The sequence below is a fragment of the Oryx dammah genome, unplaced genomic scaffold, assembly GCF_014754425.2.
Source record: "Oryx dammah isolate SB20612 unplaced genomic scaffold, SCBI_Odam_1.1 HiC_scaffold_12, whole genome shotgun sequence".
NCBI classification, from domain to species: domain Eukaryota; kingdom Metazoa; phylum Chordata; class Mammalia; order Artiodactyla; family Bovidae; genus Oryx; species Oryx dammah.
The window spans coordinates 10073587-10096457 of record NW_024070196.1 but is presented as its reverse complement, the minus strand read 5'-3'; the positions used below and the strand labels follow the sequence as shown (position 1 = coordinate 10096457).

Genomic DNA, 22871 nt, shown 5'->3' with positions numbered 1-22871 from the left:
ACTACTGGAAAAACCATAGCTTTGACTGTGTAGATCTTTGTTGGCAAAGTGATGTCTCTACTTTAAATACACTGTCTCTGTTTGTCATAGCCTTCCTTCCAAGGAGCAAGTGTCTTTTAATTTCATGGCTGCAGTCCCCATCAGCAGTGATTTTGGAGCCCAACAAAATACAGTCTGTCACTGTTTCCACGTTTCCCCCTGCTATTTACCATGAAGTGATGGGACCGGATGCCATGACCTTAGTTTTTATGAATGTTGAGTTTTAAGCCAGCTTTTTCACTTTCCTCTTCCACCCTTATCAAGAGGCTCCTAAGTTCCTCTTCACTTTCTGCCATTAGAGTGGTTTCTGCCATTTTGCACTATGTACTCTGCATGGAAGTTAAATAAGCAGGGTGACAATATACAGCCTTGTCATTCTGCTTTTCCAGTTTTGAACCAGTCAGTTTTTCCATGTCCAGTTCTAACTGTTGCTTCTTGAGCTACATACAAGATTCTCAGGAGGCAGGTCAGGTGGTCTGGTATTCCCACCTCTTTAAGAATTTTCCAGTTTGTTTTGATCCAGACAGTCAAAGGCTTTTGCATAGTCAATGAAGCAGAAGTAGATATTTCTTTTAGGCAGCTTTCTATTAGGCAACTAATCTCAGCCCCCAACTCAGTCATTCTTGATTCTATTAATTATGATACGAAGCAACACTCTTTGTTGGCTGTCCGTCTGCCTTGCCTCTAGAAATACCATGATCTTTTAGACATTTCCAGAAGCCCCCTCACAGTCAGAATTTCCTGCTTCCATTCTGACATTTTTAGGGAGTTTAAAAATTTAGCTCTTGCTCCTGCCTCCCTGTCACCTGTACCCCAGCTTTCTGGAATCCTATTATCCTTGTTACTGCTGTAATATTATCTCCTAGGTCAGCCTCCATTACAAAGGACAGACATAGAGAGGTTAATTCTCTGCCCCGTTGCTCATTTATTATCGCCTCATATACACTTGAGTCTGAGTGAACTCCGGGAGATAGTGATGAACAGGGAGGCCTGGTGTGCTGCGATTCATGGGGTCGCAAAGAGTCGGACACGACTGAGCAACTCAACTGAACTGAACATATACATTTTTCTTTAGGAAATAGTTACCTGGGTTTTTTGGTTTTTTTTTTTTTGAGTTTTGTTTTATACCAACATGCACAGTTCTCCACGCTTTTTCATGTCTTCCTGTACAGTCCCTGTGGTGGTTCTGGCACCAATGCTTCATTTAACGTGGACCATAACTTTTGTTAGAATGACTTTATTGATATATAATTCACCCATTGAAAAGAATTGATTGTGACATCGTCACAGAGAGGTGTGAGCATAGCCACAATCAATTTTGAAAGGTTTTCATCACCGAAAGGCAGAGCTGAAGCTCCAATAGTTTGGCCACCTGCTGTGGAGAGTCAGTTCAGTGGAAAAGACCCTGATCCTGGGAAAGACTGAGGGCAGGAGGAGAAGGAGGTGACAGGATGAAATGGTTGGATGGTTCATTGATCACTGACTCAATGGACATGAGTTTGAGCAAACTCCAGGAGATGGTGGAAGACAGGGAGGTCTGGCATGCTGCTTTCCACGGGGTTGCAAAGAGTCGGACACAACTGGACAACAGCAGCAAAGGCGTTTTGAGAACATTGTCACCCCCTCTACCCATTCATTCCTGTGTGGTCAGCCTCTGTTTCTCTTCAACATTCCCCTCATCTGTAGACAAACAGTAATCTACTTTCTGCCTAAGTGGATTTGCTTATGAATCCTGTAAATAACAGCACACAATCAAAAAAAAAAAAAAAAGAAAGATGGCTGCATCATAGAATAGCTCTTCATAACTGGGGATGTTGATACCCTGAGGTGTAAGTCAGTCTGGGTTCTGGCAGGCTGGGAGGGCAATAGATGCTGCTCTTCCTTCCACCCACTGTGAGGCTCTTGGTTTGGTTTATCCTGAGTGTGAAAGTATTCTGGCACATCTGTCCTCAGAGCTGCCTTGAACTGCATCAGAGGTTCATGCCTCCCCAGACCTGGTGCTTGTTAGTTAAAGTTGTCACATGGTAGACTCCCGTGCCCATTGCAGACTCTGTGTGCGCTCACTGGTGACCATCTTTATTCTTGTTAATGAAATAACTTGCTGCTTTTAATGTGGGCCGACAAATAGAAGTTTCCCATAGAGAGTTACATGGCATTTGAAATTCCTTGACTTTTGGTTACTTGATTGCTTTTCAGGGAGTTGATAAACTTTGCTGGGAGATAGCAAAGTACTGCTTCAATTGTATTTGTGTCTACCACAACAGTGATTTGTCTGAATCAGAAAAAATAATCCTCTTAAGCAATTTTTAACCGGATTTGGTGAAATTGGGTGCACACTTAGAAGTGCTCAGGTAGCTGTCTTAGCAGACTTTGTCTCCACTTCTTCCCTTCCTCTCTCTTTCTTTCCCTTTCTCCCTCCTTCACTCCTTCAGGGAGGGCTTCTTCAACCCCGTTGCTCTGGATTTTACTGCTCTCAACCCTGCCAGGGGCAGTCAGTTCACCCTAGAAGTTGATGTCTTAAATTTTTATCTCTATTACTATGATTATTTTGAAAGAAAATAGGGAATTTATCTTTTTTTTTTAGTTTTTTTTTATTTTTTCTGTAGACCATTTTAAAAATCTTTATGAAATTTGTTACAGTATTTCTTCTTTTCTGTTTTGGTGTTTTGGTCTTGAGGCATGTAGTATCTTCACTCCCCGACTGGGGATGGAACCCATACCCCTGGAAGGCAAAGTGCCAGCCACTGGGCTGCCACAGAAGTCCTGGGAATTTATCTTTTAAACGTTCTCCCTCTCTCTCTTTCTTTCTTTGTTTTTGCATATCTGTATTTTGTTAAACTTGACTAAGATGAACACAAATGGCTTTTATAACAATGGGAGAAAACCGATGCAGATTTTAAAAAAAGATCAAGAGAGGGTAGTCTTTAACTCCCCCAAATGAATTGCACATCATAGGAATTTCCAGAATTTTTACTGGCTAATCAGGTGATCATATCCTTATAATGGGAGCACCTTGTCTTCTCTGCTTACCTGTAGGTGGGCCCTCGGTACAGAAAGTGGTGGGCCCCATTGACTGTGATCTCTAGGAGAGCTCGTGCTGGGAGCAGCAGTGCCTGTGCGAGGACATACCCCCCCGGTGCTATGGGGAGTGAACTGGAAGCCAGCGTCCCGTACCTAAGTGAGCAGCACAGTCCCTGGTGGGTTCAGAAAGATCGACATGTCAGATAGCCCATAAGGAAACACAGGGCAGTGAGCAAGAGGAGAGTTGCCTTGCTGCGAGCCCCAGCAGTCTTGTGACGTCTGCTCAGAGGTTGAACCCTTCTGGACCTGTGTGGGCTGGGGACTTAGAACGGGACAAGGCTTATACTTTAGCAGGGGCTGGTGGTGAGAGGCTGCAAGGAAGGTTTGATGCAATAAATTACCTCTTGCATTTCTCAGAAAGAGAAAGACTGTAGAGCATTGACTCTCAAGGGCCACAGACTTTGTTATAGATTCTTTATAAATATTTCATGTTGAGCCTCACATCAAACCTGGTAAGGCAGAGAGATAGTCTTTTAAAAAAATACATGTATTTGGTTTCTCTGGGTCTTTATTGAAGCAAATGGGATCTAGTTCCCTGACTAGGGATTGAACCTGGGCCCCTGTGTTGGGAGCAAGGCGTCTTAGCCACTGGACCACCAGGGAAGTCCCGATGTATTCATTTTTGAAAAAGTCTTATTGAATTTGTTACAATATTGCTTCTGTTTTATTTTATTTATTTATTTATTTATTTTTGGCTTGGCCATGAGGCATTTGGGATATTTGCTTCCCAACCAATGATCGAACCTGCACCCCCTGCTTTGGAAGGCAAAGTGTTAATCACCAGGGGAATCCCGATGTATTCATTTTTAAACATAGGGAAATGGAGGCACAAAGATGGTCAGAAACTTGCCCCAAGTCACGTGACTAGTAAGGGCAGAGGTTGTTTTCGACCCTGATCTGTCTGTCCCTGGGATCTGTGGTTCCCTTGCCGTGTTTTACTGTCAGCACGGAGATGGTCTGTTTGCAGATGGGGCCACCGTCGAATTGAAGCTTTACCCTGATTCTGAGACCCGGTGAACTGGTGAAGGGTAGCTGTCTGCTGGCCGCTGCCCTTGTTTTGAAGTGGGAGCACTGACTCAGTGTTAGGTCATGTGGCTGCGGTTTATAATTATCTATGGGGAATAAACGCTTGATCGGCACATTCACCATCCAGCACCTTTGGCTGAAGTCTGGGAGGGGGAGGGCATTTTCCCCCACCCGACCCCACAGCAGAGCTGGGAGACTTGAAACTTCGATATTTTGCAACAGAGCGGCATCCATAATCTCTTTATGAGTAATGTGATATCTGGTAAAGCTCTTGAAGTTAATCTCAGGGCCCCCATTTTTGGCCTTCCACCATCAGTCTCTGCATGTTCATTGGTGGAGAGGGTGGGGTAATATAATAATTTTTGTCCTGTATATTTTCTTGGCTCTTTTCTCTAACTTGGTACAGAAATTATGCTGCTCTGACCTCCTAGCTTCCTCGCAGCCTTCCATACATGTCCCTTGTGTGTTGCTAGGTGTTTTTGGTATTTGTATTGTGTACTTGGCACTTGCCTGTGGCCTGATTCATTTCTTCCTTTCCAGTGCTGTAACTACAGGTTCTGAAGTTCAGAGGTTTTATTTTCAAGCCAGATTGTTGCTTATTCTTATAACTTTAAAGCCTCATAACAAAAAGTTGACTTTCCAAAATAAAGACACTTGTCTGAATTTTTATAGTAGCTTCTCTACTGCTTAAGGCTCAAAAAAAAAATTGTCTTGAGACTTATTGTGTTTTTCATTTTCATTTTATCAGTTTTTGTTGTAATTGCTCACTGGCTGTTCATGGATTGGTTGGCTGTATCTCAGTACTGAAATGCAGGCAGGGCCTTGTGAGCTTTCTGTGAGTTGGAAGACTCTGGTGTAGACTGGTGAACCACTGACTTTTATCATTTATTTAACTTATCAAATAATTTTTTTTCCTTAAAAAAATTTTTTTTAATTGGAGTGTAATTGCTCTACAACACTGTGTTGCTTTCTGCAGTACAACAATGTGAATCAGCTGTATGTATACATGCTGATATACAGCTGATGAGCTACAGTTCATAGGGTCACAGAGAGCTGGACACGACTGAAGTGACTTAGCCCGCATGCATATACCTCCTCCTTCATGAATGTCCCTTGCACCCCCACCCCCATCCCTATCCTATCTCTCTAGGTCATTACTGAGCACTGAGCTGAGCTCCCCAAAGCACTGATTTTACAGACATACAAGCCTAGCTTTGCATTCTTTTCTTGCCACTTAAAACCTTGGAGGCCTTATATAAATTACTCGAGCAAACTTAGACTTAGCGAGATTATCTGCAAAGCGGGAGTGCGAGCACCTACCCCTCTGAATTGTTGTGAGGTTTCTAGGTGCCAAGTGAAATAAGACCCCACTGCTCCCCTGGGAGCCCTGGGTGGCCACCTGCTTGCATTTTCCTTTCCTCTGAGAACCTAACTTGATAGTCTTAGTTGAACTTGACCCGACTTCTTGGTTCATCAGTTATATAATCTCCCCACCAAATGGCTTAGGAAAAATGACCTCTCTAGTCCTGCAGGAGCCTTTGGCATTGACCCGAAGTTGTGTTGTTTCCAGCAGTTACAGTAGTTATTCCAGGAGAGCCCAAGGCTCCTTTCCTAACCTTGCTATACAGGAACCTCCTCTGGAGAAACTTCTGAGAAAATGGCCCTTGGGTATTGCGTGACCAGGGAATGGGGTTCCCATGGCCAGTGAACTCCCTCAGCTGTGCTGAACAGTTTGGGAAGCTCACCCATCATGACAGGTAACCTGTAAAACAGATTGGGGAGTAACCAGAGGCTCTTCATAGCAGAGAAATGGTATGCCCCTTTCAAGCTGTGCTTGGGAGCTCCCCTGTTCTATATGTTCCACTCTTGTGTTGGGTGGCGGCTGTTTTCCACATCCAGATTGAGCTTGTAGAAACATTCCTGTCAGTTGCCCTGCAGGACCACAACTCTGAGACCCCTCCAGCCCCATAATTCTCTGAAAGGCAGCTGCAGCTCCTTTTCCAGTGAGCTGGCAAGCCCTGTCCCTGATTCCACAGATCATCTGGAAAGAAGAGAAATGCGATTCAAGGAACACTTTGAGCAACAGATTGGTTAGAGTTAATCACTCTCAGATAGTTCTTGGAGTTACCACTCTCAGATATTTCTTTTATAGTGAAACCCAAGTAAATGATCCTCCTGGGAGTGAACTTCGTAAGATACTGGCTGACTCAATGGTGATGTCCTTTGTTGTCAAGGGAGGAAAGCCACCTGCCGCCTTAGCATCCTGCAGGGTGGGGACTGAGTGTTCAGAGTGGTCGTGTCCAGCCTCAAAGGGTTCTGTCTTACCTGCGTTTGAGAGCTTTCCTCCCATTCCCTTCCTTCTCTCACTGCTCATCTCCCTCCTGTAGAAGACTTTTTTTTTTTCTCAAGAGGGAGCAAGTTCTGGCTTTTAAGTGCTGGCTTGATCTATGGGCTGTCTCCTTCCTGCATGGCAGGTGATCTTGAGCAATTTGTCAAGAGAGCTGCTGCTGCAGGAGAGGCCTGGGTATTTGCACATCGGCTTCTAACACACACAGGAGCCCCATGCCTCAAAGCCCAGGAAGATGGAGGAAGGGGGGTGGGCTTCTTGAGCCCTGGGGAGTTTTCCATCAGTGTCTCCATGTCTTCCGACTCTGCACTACAAAATAGATTCACATCTAACCCATCTCATTCAGGAGTCTGCAAACTGGATCCCACTGCTGCCTGTTTTTAATATATAAATAAAGTTTTATGGGAACACAGCCACCCAGATACTGACATTCTGTCTGTGACTGCTTTTGTGCGGCTGTGATAACAACTGGGTTAAGAGGGTGCAAGACCTACAGCCTGCAAATCCCAAAGCATTTACTGTCTGGCCCTTTGCAGAAAAAGTTTGCCAACTTCAATCTATCATATAAACAAAACCAATCTTTTTGGAAAAGCCCACATTCCTTAAAAACCAGTTTCAACAATTGTGGTTATTTGCCACCTTTCAGATGGGTGATCTGAGTGATTTTTAAATAGAACCCTTATGAATTTTTTCTTATTATTCAATTAACCAAAAGGTTTCCTGCAAGTGTGTGATAATTTCAAAAGGCTTTTAGTGTTTCAATGATTTTTAAAAATTATTTGGGGTTATTCTTTTTAAAACCTATTGTTAAAAATAAACATTCTATTTTGAAATAGTTTTAGATTTATAGAAAATATACAAAGATAGTATAGAGAGTTCCTTAGACCCTTCATTCAGCTTCTCCTACTGTTAACATGTTACACTGAACCACTTTGGTTAAAACTAAGAAATCGGTTGGAATTATCACTCTCGGACAGTTTTACTTTTAACTAAACTTACTTTGGTTAAAATTAAGAAATTCACGTTGGTACAACACATACAGAATGTATTTGTATATCACTATATATATATTTTTAACTCACGTCCTTTTGTTCTAGGAACTAGCCCTAGATCATATATAGTCACATTGCATTTAGCAACTTTTCTTCCCCAGTGATGGCATTTCCTTAATGTTTAGGGTCTTTCTTTAACATAGTTCGTTTCTTTAGGTAAAGAAGATGATTCATTAGTGAAGAAACAAGTCTGAAAAGCAGAGGCTAGAATACCTAATGGTCATAAGAAGTGAACTTGGGGCTCCAGTGACTCCCGGATGCTTTCTGCCTGTAACTTTATTCATATCTTACTGCCAGCCAGCCTCTTAACAATTACTCTCACTTTAGCCAAGGAAGCTGAGACCAAGGAGATTGTTAGCTGCCTGTGAGTTGTGGCTGACCCTCAGCCAGGGCTGATAATGCCAGCTGTCTCCCAGCCTCCAAGAGAGTGAGAAGTGTCCTCCTCTGTTCCCCACCAGGCCTCATTTTTTTTTTCTTTTTTTAACAAAAAGAGGAAGAAGCTTAGGGAGATTATGAAATTGCAGATGGGCACCCAGCCAGAGCTGTCTTGGAACGCAGGTGTCTCTGTAGAGTAGCAGCGTGTCATGGTGTGAATGAAATCCTTCAGTTGCCCTGCCTGTGAGCACTTGACTCCGTGGTCTTGTCCCCTGGGTACCTCTGCCTCCCCTCTCTCTCTCCATTCAGCTCATGTTTCATTCTAGCCGCTCGCTGGTAGGGACCTGAGACTCTGAGGTATTGCATTCTTGTCAGAACGCAGCTTTGACCCAACACGACCTTGAGTAAGCCACCTTCGCCTTTCTGCTACTGGCTTGTCATGAGTCACGTCGGAATGAGCGCAGTTACGTGTGTGCGGTGCAGAGTGCCGACAGCCAGGGTGTAGGGAGGGGGTGAGGATCCTGATGAGCAAGGCGTCGACTCGGGGCAGAAAGTCTGTCCGGATGCCCACGTGACAGCTGCCTCTGTTCTGCAGGACACTGGGCACCTCTCCGCGTGGCCCTCATCACGCTGCGTCATCATCAGTGTGTCCTTCTCCTCTCACCTGAATGGGTGCTTGTAGAAAACAGATGTCGTAGTTCCCTTGACTGGTATTTCTCAGATTCTGAACGATGAGTGAACAGGGTGTGTTTTGAGCCCTCCTAGTGGTCAGCGCTGACCTCCCGGCCCACCATTGCGGTTTCTGGTGACTTGTCACAGTGCCTCTCCTCACTGCCGTGCCCTCACTTGGAGCCAGCAGGGTGCTGGCTGGGGAGTTCTCGTTCTCGGGCACTTCAGGAAGAGCAGTGGCATTTATTTGAACAGAGACTTCCCGTAATATACAGATTGACAATATTTCCTTCTGTCTTCATTAACATTTTCAAACACTCTTGCCCAGGACAGCTGTTCTAGACTTATGCTGTACGCTTCCCGAACTGGAATGAAAGATCATTTCACTAATGTGTTAGCTTCCGCTCCGAGATCTTGAAAATGAGGTTTTAAAATCTTTCCTTCCAGTGCGAACTTCTGATTTGATGCCGACACGACAAAGGCCATCTTCAGACATCTTGGTGCTTGGGGGATTTAATCACTTTAGAAAAGCAGTCATTTCTTTCCTTGAAATGTATTCTCCCTTGAATGTTACCTTATGCCCTGTGCTCCCAGAGCTTGGAACTGGGTACTTGTACTACCAGCACTGCCCAAGGCTTGACCTGCCTCAGCTATGCAAGAAATATTTGTTAGAGAGAGACAGGCTCTGGTGACTGGTGCAGCTGTTGTCGAATTTCAGCAGTTAAAAGCTTAAGTCCCCTTCCCTATTTCTGAAATGTTTGTGCTGTTTTGCTGCCAAAAAGTTTCTTAATATGCACGGTGCGTGGAGTCTGGTATTGGAGATTGGGTCGCCGTTGGAATCCCAAGCAGCATCTACTGCTGATGTGTTACGTTTTCAGAAAAATAAGCTCTGCAAAGCATACGCATGTACAGCTATGGTCATAATTTTGTGTTCAGGGTTTATTCCTCTGCATGGTGAGAGCTACAGGGCCTTTCCCAGGAGTACATACCTGTTTTGCCAAAGCAAAGATGTTGATTTTTGTTGCTGGATAGAATTTTCTTATCACTTTCACAAACGTGACTTCCATTCCCTACTCCTTTCGCCTCCCCAAAGCAGGAGACATCTCTGTCGTCTTTCACTATCAGAAAGTTTTCCAGCATGTTTCTAAGTTAGCAGGGGAAACCTCTGGGTTTTTTGGTGAAACCCTTTTGTTTCCATTTCTTCCTTTTCTCTGAGAAGGAAACATGCCTCCTCAAAAGAAGGTTGGCTCTTCTGCCCTGAAAATGGAGAAGAGTCACCACGCTTTCAGTTTTGTGTGAGAAGTTGGGAAGAGAGCAGAGACGCACATTCATCTTTCTCTGTAATTTATTTCTCTTTTGGTAAATGTGGTTTCTGAGCTTTTCAGGAAGAGTTGACTTCTGCCTCCCGTTTTTGCAGACCACAACTTGGCTTTCAGGAAACAGGGCACTTGAGGTACTCTTTCATAATTGGTCAGTGGCTTCTTACTCAATAAAATCAGCGGTTTATGATCACTTCAGTCTTGTTCATCAAAAATCCGTAGTTAAAGGGGTAGCAGGAGGAAGGAATTAAATAGTTTTTTTTTTTTTAAGTGCTGAAACTTTGGGAAGTGAAAAGAGAGAACATTCAAAATATTTCATTATATTCTAGCATATTTGTTTTATTATGTTAGTATTTTTTATTCTTGGATCAGCTATCAGCTTTGATCTTTCACCTGAGGACATTTTTAGCCGGAGTTCTCCTGTGAACCACAGACGATAAGAAATGACCTGAGTATTTTCTCAGTGCCCTCAGGGATGCTGGCATGAAGAACTGTGACACTGGAAATTTGACTCTGCTTTGCAAGCTCCCACATTGGCCCGCCATGATTCTGAGAATGCTGGCACAGGACATGGGACTCCTGGTCAGAGTTAAAAGACTGTATTCAACACAGATATAGCAGCCCTCAGAGGATTCCTTTGAGTCACATTTCTCATAGGGTGATGCCCTGTGGGCCAGATAACACCTGCCTGTGGAGTGCTACAAGAAAGAATCCAGAGCTCTGGAATGATGGTGGTAAAGCCTGTTCTTCACTCCAGGAGAAGACACAAACTTTATCTTCCAAGGCTGTATGTTCCATAAACACCTTTGAAAAGATAACCCAGCCTCTGCTCACTAGAAGTGCATAAACAGCAGAGATTCAGGTAGAACTGTCTCCCAACATGTACGTAGCTAGAGCACTTCCGGACATGCAGGAGAGACGTCATTCATTAGGTACATGGGTGCCTTAGGGCTACCTTCTCTCCTAGAGCGCTGGCTGAGAAAAACTGCTAGACCTTTGCTATGGGTACCCTTTCCCAAGTGCTTGAAGTCAAAGTGAAAGTGTTAGTCGCTTCAGTCATGTCCAACTCTTTGCCACTGCATGGACTGTATAGTCTGTGGGGCTCCTCTGTCCATGGAATTCTCCAGGCAAGAGTACTGGAGTGGGTTGCCATTCCCTTCTCCAGGGGATCTTCCCAACCCAGGGATTAAGCCTGGTTTTCCTGCATTGCAGGCAGATTCATTACTGAGCTGCCAGGACCACCCTGCCCCAAATGCCTAGGGTTCCTCTAAAATGTTTAAGTCAAAGAAGAGAAAGAGAATATCAGACATTCTTTCTTAACACATTATCGACTGGAGACATACTAATGCCATAGGTGTTTGTTTCTGCAAAAATCCCCTGGTCCATAATGTACTAAAGTAATACTTTACTGCTTTTTGAGAAATATAAGTATTATATTTAAAGATTTAAATACTTAAAAATATTTTTTGATGCTTATTGCCAAAACAAAACCAAACCCAAATTCTGAAAAGTAGTGAAAGTGAAGTCACTCAGTCATGTCTGACTCTTTGTGACCCCATGGACTGTAGCCTACCACGCTCCTCTGTTCATGGGATTTTCCAGGGGAGAGTACTGAAGTGGGTTGCCATTTCCTTTTCCAGGGGATCTTCCTTACCCAGGGATTGAACCTGGGTCTCCTGCATTGTAGGCAGACGCTTTACCATCTGAGCCACCCGGGAAGTCCCTGAAAAGTAGGGAATGGTTTATATAAAAAAGCTCACGTTTACTATTTCTTGTCTTAAAAAAAAAATTGGGGAAGATTGTTTTGGAGACACCTGTGAAGCATGTTCTAGCCTCTGCTAGCTGAGGTGAGAAGTCAGGTCTTCAGTCTTGAGTATATTTATGTAACTGCTTCCTGCCTCGTCCTGGCTCCTTCCCAGCAGGAAAGCCAGTGGAAGGTTTCTTGTATCCTTGAGACCACTCGCTATTTCCCGAACTTTGTTTTGCTGGGCCGGTCTCACAGGACTTTATTTCTCCATACGACAATGCTACCTCCCTCCAGTGGAGGCTGTTCCCAGACTTGTGTCTTCTGATCTCTCACAAATACCCCAGCCTGTAAAGTTCGCGCCCACAGAGAAGTCCTGAGCTGAGGCTTCTGAGATGTGGAGAAACCCAGGGACTCACATAAAGAAGGACTTCCCAGGTGGCGCTAGTCGTAAAGAATCCCCCTGCCAATGCAGGAGACACAGATGGGGCTTCGATCCCGGGGTCGGGAAGATCCCCTGGAGGAGGAAATGGCAACCCTTGGGGTCACAGAAAGTCAGACGCGACTTAGCTACTGAACATACAGCACACAGATGAAGTTTAGGTTTCAGTGGGAAGTCTGGAAGGCTCCCTTTATGAATCATTGAGTGCGGGATTGCCAGCACATCTCTGTGTTGATAGATAGCAGAAAAATCACAGAGAACAGACCAAGAAGCAAAAAAGGCTCATTGAGGGCTTGACTCTGGACAAGTTGGAGAAGACAAGCTAGGGATATGCCCTTGCCTTCTGCATCTGCTAATCCAACAATTCTTTCACTTTCTAGAAGGTGTATTTTCCCTTTACAAGAAAACAAAACAGTTTTCTTAAAAAAAAAATGAGGATGAAATAGATAATAGCTATAAAATTTATGACTTTCACTTTGAAAGAGCCTTATAAATATACACATTGTTACTCTGTCTTCATCTCGTGACTGTCCTCCCTGTCAGCGGATGGATGGCCATCATTTTACCGCTTGACTATTTATGACCAGGAAGAGTTGATGGGGGTGGGGTAGTACACTTAATTCTCTGCCGCCGCCACCCCCGAGCACCTTGAGTGATTGCTGGGAGATAAAATGGCAATTGTTTGGCTAAGTGTGGTCTTAAATTCTCTGTCAGCGCTTCACTCCCGCTGTCCTTTCCTGATTAGTAAGACACCATTAAAGGTTCCTTTTCTGCTGAAGAATGGAGTGACTTTTGCTGTTGGATATACGGACCCCTTTGGGATTTATAGAATGGTATATATTTATAGCTTGGTATGAAATAGAATTGATGACTTCCAAATGAATGGCTGGATAGGGGGATTGTAAAGAAGTTGTTCAAAGAATAGCTTGCAATCTTTTGGCTGTGCTGCATGGGCATCTTAGCTCCCTGACCCCTGCATTGGCAGGGTGGAGTCTTAACCACCGGACTGCTGGGGAAGACCCCCAAAGTATAAAGTTTTTAAAACGTGCATCCCTCCCTTTTTTTTTTTTTTTTTCTTCTGATGAAGAGGATAGGAACCTTTTCTGTACTAAAAGCCTATGAGGTCAGTCATGCAACATTTCAGGTACTCGGTGGATAAAAGCCAGGGATAGTGTTAGAACATCTGGATTGAATTTCCAGATGTGGCTTGACGACTTCCCGTGCCGAGCACTCTGCCTGGCTTTATGCAATCTACAGAAAGGATTATGAACCTGCTGTTATCCAGAGGCTGAAGAAATCCCTGAAACCATCACAGAACGACCCATGCTCATCTCCCCTCCTGTTTATTGGTGTGATGGGCCTGTAGAGAAGTTCTGTGACTTAGGCCAGAGGAGAAGTAGTTGGTGGGGCATGGGGCGGGTGGCGGGTGGCAGCTGGAGCTGAGCGGGGGGACGGGCTAGATTGGAACAGGCAGAGGAGCGGGAGAGACAGTGGGGCGGAGGGGAACGTCGTGGGGCCAGACCGTGGGCAGAATGGCCAGGCTGCTGGGGTAGCTGCTGGAGGGCAGGTGGGGGAGTGCACCAGTTCTTGGGGGAGGCAGATGGGGTAGACTGGGTCTTACCTGGTTGGCTGATGGAGCTCGCTGACTGGGAAGCATGGGGCTGGGGGCTCGGCTAGGAGAGCACAGCAGCAACATAGCCACGAGCAGGAAGAATGGGGTTGCCTCCTGTTTACATCGAGAGGGTACAGAAAGGAACAGCCTGGGAGCTTTTGCAGAAAAGATGGACAGAACGTGAGGTGCATTCTCGTCTACAAGAGGAATCAAAGAGAAGGCTCTGGGACGTGGAAGGACAGAAGCTGCTTGTCGAAACTGGTTTTAGCCAAAGAGGGTGAAATTGAGGTGAAGAGCATCTGGGTGTAGCCGCGCTGAATACCCATGTGTTGAAAATGTCCCTGAATGAAATGAGCAGCTTTCAGCGCATTACTTTTAAAGCAAGCTTTGTTGACCATAGTCTCAAGCCTCCAGTTTTGAGACCACTGAAGAATAATTTACTTCAGATCCACATATATTTATTGAACTCTCGATGTCTAGAGGCCCCTCCATGAGTCTGTTTACTGATCTGTTTACATTAACTTATTTTCAGAATTGGCAAATACTAGGGAATGTTCAGGTTACCAGGGGTTTGCTATTCCCTGGTTTCTTCCTTAAATGCTTGATTTTTGTCTACTCTAAAGGAATCTCAATTCCCAGTGGCATTTTGTTCTGAGTTTCCACATGTATAGGACCAGGTGAAAGAACTTTAGACATGAAAAGGCCACTGTTGAATTTTTAGAGGTATAGGTCACGGGCTTACCTATAGATTCTTGTGACTTTCCTTCTAAGCAGAAAACACGAATACTTCGCAAGTCCAAGCGATTTGTTTTGGCTGTTGGATTCTGGTGTTCTAATTAGTGAATCAATATGGTGCTAGGTTGGACAAGACTAGATCTTCTCCACAAACCTGGAGAAGTGCAGTAAGACATCTCTAGTTCTGAGATGTGGCTCTTGGGGCTACAGACCGGGGAGGGTGTGGGGAGGATTCTGTCCCTTTGGATCATCCGGAGAGAGAAAGAAGCTCTCATCCTAGCTGCTGAGGAATGGAGCGTCATGTATTTGGTGTCCTGTGGCCTTTATACTATTAATTCTATTCTTCAAACTTCCACCCTTAGCCCAAGCCAGGCCCGATCATCCACAGTCCAGTGGCTTAACCCTCAGTCTCCAACCACACCGAGCTGCAGCCCAGCTGTTACACCTCCTTCACCCAAGCTGTCACCGTTCCCCCTCTCTCTTCCTGCCGCTGTAGTGGACAAGCCACCTGAAAGGTATGTGGTTTTCAGTGTGATGTAGAATATTGTGGTGGCGCGCAGAGGGGCTTGATCAACCTGAGCGGGTTCTAGTGCTCCCCGCATGGAAAAGGCTTCCCGTCTCCTGGACTCTGTGGACATTTATAACCTTATCTTAAAGGTTCAAGAGCAAGTACATTCTTGCGAGAAATTTGCCTTATGTGAGACCTGCTTGAATCTACCCTTTCTGGTTCTGATCGTGCATTTATGAAACCATATTTTTTGGAAGAACTCCTTATACATAAATAGAAAGCACACATACTTTGTTTTCCAGAAGGAAATGTTGTTCAGTAGCTCAGTCGTGTGTCTGACTCTTTGCAACCTCATGGACTTGCAGCATCCCAGGCTTCCCTGTCCTCTACTGTCTCTTGGAGCTTGCTCAAATTCATGCTCATTGAGTCGGTGATGCCATCCAACCTTCTCATCCTTTGTCATCCCCTTCTTCTCCTGCCTTCCATCTTTCCCAGCATCAGGGACTTTTCCAATGAGTCAGCTGTTTGCATCAGGTATAAATGGGGCACTGGAAACTGTAATTAATATGGCCCTCTGGTGCGCTAGTGATGCAGAGGCCAGAGTGCTTTAGCAAAGCCCATCTTCTGGGCCAGCAGACTGGCTATCCCCATCAGTGGCCTCCCCTCCTGCTGAGAGATGGGATGCTGCCTTCTGCCCTGGTGCACAACTGGCTGGCAGCCTGGTTTCCATCCTTCCCCACTGGGTTCTTTTCCCACGAGAACACACAGGATGTTTTGACAAGCAGAGAGAAGTTGCGCCTGATGTGCCTTTTGGGGGCGAGAGTGAGGGGGTCAAATATAGAAGACCCAGTTGAGAACAACAAGCCGTTTCCGGCGGGGGCGTGGAAACAGACTGTCAGTGGAGGATTGTGTCCTCGGCTCATGGCTGGAGCCACTGAGTATCTGTGTGCCTCTGCCCTTAACTGACTCGCCCCTGTCTCAAGACACTGGTGCTTTTCCTTAATAAACTGAAATAAACACGCCCCATGGTTCTAGTAACACTGAATGAGAAAGGGCATCCCACTGAGTGCAGAGGAGAATTAGGTGAAGAGGTTCAGGGTAAGCTTTTCAGAGAGGCTCCCTAAAAGGAAGATCTGAATTTGAAACTCGTCGGTTACTTGTCAGGCACTATGGTTTCGCCCGATGTTCACTTTCCCGCTAATCTCTCTTTTGGAAGGCACTGCTGCGCGGGTGTCATAGAAATCAGATTTGGGAAATGTGGGTGGGGGAGAGGTGAGGTTTCTCACGCTTCAATCTGTGTGTCTCACGTGTTCCCTCCTCAGCATCATCAGTCGGAAGGCCCGGGCGGTGTACCCCTGTGAAGCAGAACACAGCTCGGAATTGTCCTTCGAAATTGGAGCGATTTTTGAGGATGGTAAGTGTCCCGTGGGAGCTTTGCGGGAGGTTGCCTTCTGCCCTCACAGAGGGTCTGCAGCCCAGAGCAGGCAGGCAGTCCCTGGCTGTGGGGTTGTCAGGAGCTTGTTGCTTTGGATGGGCGAGGGCCAGCCCACGTGGCTCCCGGGAACTGAACACCAGGGCCTGTGCCTGCCCACTTCTGCTTTAATCTTGGTTTTTCTCCAAACTTTGTAACTCTCAAGGTCTTTCATTCAGGACATTTTTGTCCGGATGTAGAGAAGCTGGTGCAATGTGAAATCAAAAAATGTTTCTAATTTGCACCCCTGTTTTCCTCCCAGAGTCCCCAGCTCTCTTAAATGCTTCGTTTGTCAGCCCTGAGTTACAGGCAGGTGCTGTTGTCAGCCGATTTTGGTTTATCGTTCCCTTACATTCTGAGGCTTGACATGATTTTTGCTCATTGGAATTGTGTCTGAATCTCTTGATGTGGGTATTGACTTTGCATATTGAAACCAGGGTATAGATTTTATTTGTGTGTTTAATAGTCACACGTAAGCATTTTAGGAGCTGTGCCCGGTTTCAGATTTCACAAATTCCTCCTGAGGTTCCATGAGTATCTCTTCCCTCCCCCTTGATTTCTTCCTTCCCAGTCCTCCTCATTATGAAACTCATTGGTTGCTATGGAAACAGCGATGCTGTGTGGGGGTGTGGCTGCCCAAAAGAGTTCTGGGGAAGCAGTGAGAACCTTTGATGCTTGGAATGGAATGGTTGATTAGCCAGCATGTTTGGAATATATGGAGTGTATCAACACAGCGCCTGGTGCTATATTGTCAGTGATGTGGCATGGGCCGACGATTGTGTTTTAGAAAGCAAGCTGCCTCATTTAGAGGAGATTTCTGTTATCTGTGGGATACGTACTCTGGAGAGCCAGAGACTGCTGACAGTGTCAGCAAACAAACAGCAACAGAAAACCCCACGTGTGACAGAATTAAACTCCGTGGAGAAATTTCGTTCTTAAGAGTAGAAGCTTTTGCCGCTGCAACATACGTGGCACACGGTTTTGCCAGGAGACGGTGGTCGGTTAGCTGCGCTGCTCCAGGCCTGTCGCATATTGGCACCCATAGAGCAGAAGGGAGAGCTGAGAGCATTGAAACATGTCATTTAAGAAATGAAGATGAATTCTTTTTTTTTTTTTTTGCTGTACCTTCATGCATGGCATCAGAGAAGGCAATGGCACCCTAGTCCAGTACTCTTGCCTGGAAAATCCCATGGATGGAGGAGCCTGGTGGGCTGCAGTCCCTGGGGTCGTGAAGAGTCGGACATGACTAAGCGACCTCACTTTCGCTTTTCACTTTCATGCATTGGAGAAGGAAATGGCAACCCACTCCAGTGTTCTTGCCTGGAGAATCCCAGGGATGGGGGAGGCTGGTGGGCTGCCATCTGTGGGGTCGCACAGAGTCGGACATGACTGAAGTGAGTTAGCAGCAGCTGCATGTATGGCATGGAGTTTCCCAGGGACTCGGATAGTAAAGAATCTGCCTGCAGTGCAGGAGATGTGGGTTCCATCCCTGGGTTGGAAAGATCCCCTGGAGAAGGAAATGGTGACCCACTCTAGTATTCTTGCTTGGAGAATTCCATGGACAGAAGAGCCTGGCAGGCTACAGTCCATGCGGTTGCAAAAAGTCAGACACTTGGTGAGTCAGCAACAACATGTGCAGCATGTGGAATCTCAGTTCCTCACCAGGGATTGAACCCACTCCCCCTGCCGTGGAATCATGGCGGCTTAACCACTGGACCGCTTCTGACGCTGTGTGATTAGATTTGTTTGGGAACCCCTGAACACAGCATGGTTTATGTGATGTTTACGTTGGTGGAAGATGTATCTCTTAGGATGCCTTTGGCTGCAGGTAACAAAAACCAATAGACCTAGTGGAAGCAGTCATGAAGATGGATACCCTCATGCAGTAAGAAGTCTGCAGGTGGGGAGCTCCAGGGCAGCTTAACCACAGCCCCAAGGGTGTCACCAGAGCCCACAGTGTGTCCATCTCAGCCTGAATACAGGGGGGCCTGGCTGCTTCCCCAGCGGGGGTGGGAAGGCTGCCCCAGTTCTGGGTGTCATGGCTACGCTCAGCCACAGCAGAAAGGGTGTGCCTCATCCTTGTGTTCTGTGTTTTAACTATGAGAAAACCTCTCCCAACTTCCTTCCTGCGTTATCTGTTCTCATGTCTCAATAGCCAGAATGAGGTCAGGTGCTCACCTTAAACCCACTGCTGGCCAGGACTTCAGACCACACTTGGTCCAGAAACTCCTCCTCTCGGCACAAAGATATAGGAAGGGGGAGTCAGAATTTCAGTCAAATCTAGTTCTGCCAGCATGGATGATACTAGGGAAAGGTCAGCAGACGTCTGATGCAGGAGATTGAAGACCTCCACTTCTAAAGTCCCTCGGTGGCTTGTGGGAGTCCTTCTAAGAAAGATAGTGTGTGCACAGGTGTGTGTGTCTCTTTCTCTTTGTGTGTGTGTGTACACAAACACATCCATGTATACATGTACACACAGATGTGCACACACACATGCATCTCAGTGTGTTTTGGGAACAGGAGAGTGATTGAGAGCAGAGAGCTAAGGATTGTCAACCCTGCACTTACCTGCCCGAGGTCAGTTGGCTTTTCCACTTTCTGTGTGACCTGGACAAGCTCCTTAAGTTCTCTCTGCCTCAGGTCCTCCATCCTGATCCACAAGGATATTCTCACGGGTGGTGGTGTGTTAAGGCAGCATTTGGGGCCACGAGTGCAGCACAGACATCTGAGGAGGCTGCTGCTGACCGCAGAGCTTCGCTTGGTGCCCTGTGGACCCGGCTCCAGTTTGAGCCAAGACACAGAGCCCTCAGACTGGGGGGTCTGTGATGGTGGTCTGGATGGCTGACTGGGGCACCCAGGGAGTATTGGGCGTCCCTCAGGCCTTCCCCCAGGCCATCTACCCCAGAGGTGCTTACTGGTGTGTTGACACCCTCCCTCTCCACGAGCATACTCGCCTCATTTGATGTGAAGTCCATGCCTTGCAGCTCTGCCCCCTCCTTTTGCAGCAGCAAATACACATGGGGACCGTGTTCAGAACCCATGTCCCCAGACTGACTGTTTCTTAAGGAGGTTCTTAAAGGTCACAGACAGTGGAAGACCCTTGGTCTTTGCTGTTCAGTCGCTAAGTCATGTCCCACTCTTCATGACCTCATGGCCTGCAGCATGCTAGTCTCCTCTGTCCTTCACTATCTCCCGGGGTTTGCTTAAATTCATGTCCGTTGAGTTGGTGATGCTCTCTAACCATCTCATCCTCCGCTGCCCTCTTCTCCTGCCCTCAGTCTTTCCCAGCACTGGGGTCTTTTCCAGTGAGTCGTCTTTTGCATCAGGTGGCTAAAGTCTTGGAGCTTCAACTTCGGTATCAGTCCTTCCAATGAATATTCAGGGTTGATTTCCTTTAGGATGGACTGATTTGATCTTGCAGTCCAAGGGACTCTCAAGAGACTTCTTCAGCACCATGGTACGAAAACATCAATTATTCGGTGCTCAGCCTTCTTTATGATCCACCTCTCACATCTGTGCATGACTGCTGGGAAAACCATAGCTTTGACTGTATGGACTTTAATCGTCAAAGTGATGTCTTTGCTTTTTAATGTGCTGTCTAGGTTTGTCATAGCTTTCCTTCCAAGGAGCAAGCATCTTTTAATTTCACAGCTGTGGTCACTGTCTGCAGTGATTTTGGAGCCCAAGAAAATAAAATCTGTCACTGCTTCCACTTTCTTCCCATCTATTTGCCATGAAGTGTTGAGATGCCTAATGCTTAAGCTGTTATTCTGGGGCGGTGCCTCCCATATCCCATAGTGGGCGCTGTGTGTGTAAGGTCTCAGGACAGATGATGTTCTCATGAGACACCCGGCCTCCCTCCCAATACACACATGTACACGTGCATGCATGCACACACACACACACACAAGGCACATGTAGGGGTTATTTATGAGGACTCTGACCTGGTCTGAAGCATTGAGAGTGGTCTTGGAGGGCGGGTGGGGTGCCAATATCTGAAGGTTGTCCAGGCATAAATGGGAGTGAGAGCAGAGGGCCAGCCATGTAAAGCTCAGACTGTGGCTGGCTACGCAGGAGTGGGTTATAACTCCATTTGCTGAGTTGCAGTCACCATTGAAAAATAGGAAACCGTGCATTAAAAAAAAGTGCATTGAACATAGTGAGAAGTATTATCGCATGAAGCTGTTGTGTGTTGGCCACATGTCTGTGTGTGCTGGGTTTCAGCTACAGCAGCCACCTTCTGATGGCTTGTGGTCACGGCTTCTGTGCTTGGCCAGTTCCTGACCTGGTCTGCTGGGCCGGGACACACCTCCCCTTCCTTCTGTGGACATGGGTCCATGTCTGCTCCTGGTCTGGCCTGAGCTGGGATCGCCCCATGGCTGTGGGGGGACCAGATGCTTCCAGACCCTGGTGATGAGCCTTAGACCCTGTGCTGTCCAGCCTGTGGTGGTTGTCCTGCATATCGTTATGGCTCTTTGTGGGGCCTGGAGTCGCCCGACGCTGGCTCAGGTGTGGAAGGCCTCCCCCTGCCCTCCGGGATGCCCCACACAGGTGCCAGTCAGACGGGGTACCCAGATGATGCTGGTGAGGCCTGGTGACTGCTGAGAATGGCCGAGGAAGACTCCCCAGAGGAGAGGGGGTCTGGGGGTCTCTGAAGAGGAAGAATGCCCCATGAAGAGGTGGGGGAAATTTAGACGTCAGCGGAAAGCACTGCCCATGCAGAGGCCTAGAGACTCACTTGGGGGTTTCTCTGGGCCATTCCCTGCGGGTGACCTGCTGTGGGCAGAGTTGGGGCGGGTGGGGAGGTGGCCGGGCCGGGTGCCATGAAGCTTGGGTTTGTTCCTTCGGAACGTGGAGAGTTGTGCTGTGATCAGCCGGGTGTTCTGGAAAGTTCACTGAGCTCCCTGGTGCACCGTGGTTTGGGTTAGGAGGCTGCCGTAGGGAGGAGGTGTGGAGGCTGGGGTGACTGGTGGGAGGGGGCCCCCTGTAGATAACTCTCGTGCAGACTTGTAACCAGACGACCGGGGAGAGGCCCCTGCTGGGTTTGGTTGACACACTGTGGGGCAGGGAGTTCACTGGTGGCAAGTACCTGGGGCGTTTTGGTAACGAGTGATGTCTCTTCCTTTGCAGTGCAAACCTCAAGGGAACCTGGCTGGCTGGAAGGGACTTTGAATGGCAAGAGGGGGCTGATTCCACAGAATTACGTCAAGCTGCTGTAGCGCCCGGCCGCAGACCCTGGCCCCAGAGCACCTTCCTGGGAGCGGCGAGCCCCGTCCACCGCCCGGGCGGCACCCACGGCCGCCTGGACACTCCAGGGCGGGGAGCGGGGACAGACGGCTCGAGGCGGGGGGAGAACCGTGTTGGGCGGTGCGAATCTGAGCAGCCGGAGAAGGCTGTCCAGATGCACAGGAGAGACTCTGCATCTGGCATGCCTTGGGACCTGTGGTTTTAAATTATCTGGTCTCCAGAGCAAGGGGCGGGGATGACCTTCTACTGGCCCACCTGCCCCACTGGCGGCCCCGTCACGGGACACCTCCCCTCACACCTGGAAGGGAACTGTGCTGCAAGATGTGCCCTGAACGCTGGTGTCATTGAGGGGTGGCAGCAGGCCGGCACAGGCTGTGCTGGCCTCTGCTCCCAGGGCAGCAGACCAAGGCTCCTGCCTGGACGCACGGCCGCCCTCCCCGGGGACCCACGCTCGCTGACTTAGGGCGCCTGCGGGCTCACGACAAGCTTCTCTGTGCTGCTCACCGGTGTGCTGTTTGCCCGACATCCCCTTTTCACCCCGAGTTTTCTGTACGTGAAATAAAATCTAATTTACTATGGGATTTGTGTCCTCACGTGGGGAAGAGGTGGTGGAACTCACTTGCTCTGTAACATTTCCTGGTGTGGCTGGTGGGTGGGCTTGCACTCTCCCCTGGTGTTGGCATGCACACGCTCACAGGTAGGATGGATTAACCGAGGGCCTGGCTGCTTTGGAATGGGGCGTGTTTCTGGGGACAGGGGTCCCCTCTCTGACAGGTGAGATCCTGGCGGGTCCCCTCCAGCTACCTCAGAGGGCCATGGGGGAGCCCGAACAGGGTGGAGCTGGGGCACTTTCCCCAGAGCTGTGTGTGTGAGGGCAAACTCCTGATGAGCTTCTGTGTACAGCCCTGTATCACGACCCCCAGCCTCCCCCTCCCAATCCCATTTCCTCTTTTCCAGACTGCAGTGCCCACCTGTCCATCTGGATTAAGCTGGGCTATAGGGCTGTCTGGGCTATATGGACCCAGACCCTGCTTGGAGGAACTTCTGCCTCATCCCTGCACACAGGGTGCTCCAAGTAATGCTTCCGAGGTCTTCCCAGCCTCTGACTCCCAGGCACAGCCTAAACCAACCTCTCTGGGAAGAGCGGACCTCTCTGCCCCGACCTGGAGTCCCTGGAGTGTGCAGCTCATTTGTAGGGGCCTCA

The 22871-nt window shown here is 47.6% G+C and overlaps 1 protein-coding gene across 1 annotated transcript in view; it reads left to right on the top strand.

The window, feature by feature from the left end:
* ARHGAP10 (Rho GTPase activating protein 10) overlaps nt 1–22246 on the top strand; it is a 369765-nt gene extending 347519 nt beyond the window's left edge. Inside the window, exons 21-23 of the mRNA XM_040251356.1 lie at nt 14804–14956; nt 16272–16363; nt 21551–22246. Of these exons, the coding sequence (XP_040107290.1) occupies nt 14804–14956; nt 16272–16363; nt 21551–21639 (334 nt within the window). The 3' untranslated portion in view covers nt 21640–22246. The remainder of the gene's footprint in view (nt 1–14803; nt 14957–16271; nt 16364–21550) is intronic.
* Nucleotides 22247–22871: the final 625 nt, after the last annotated feature.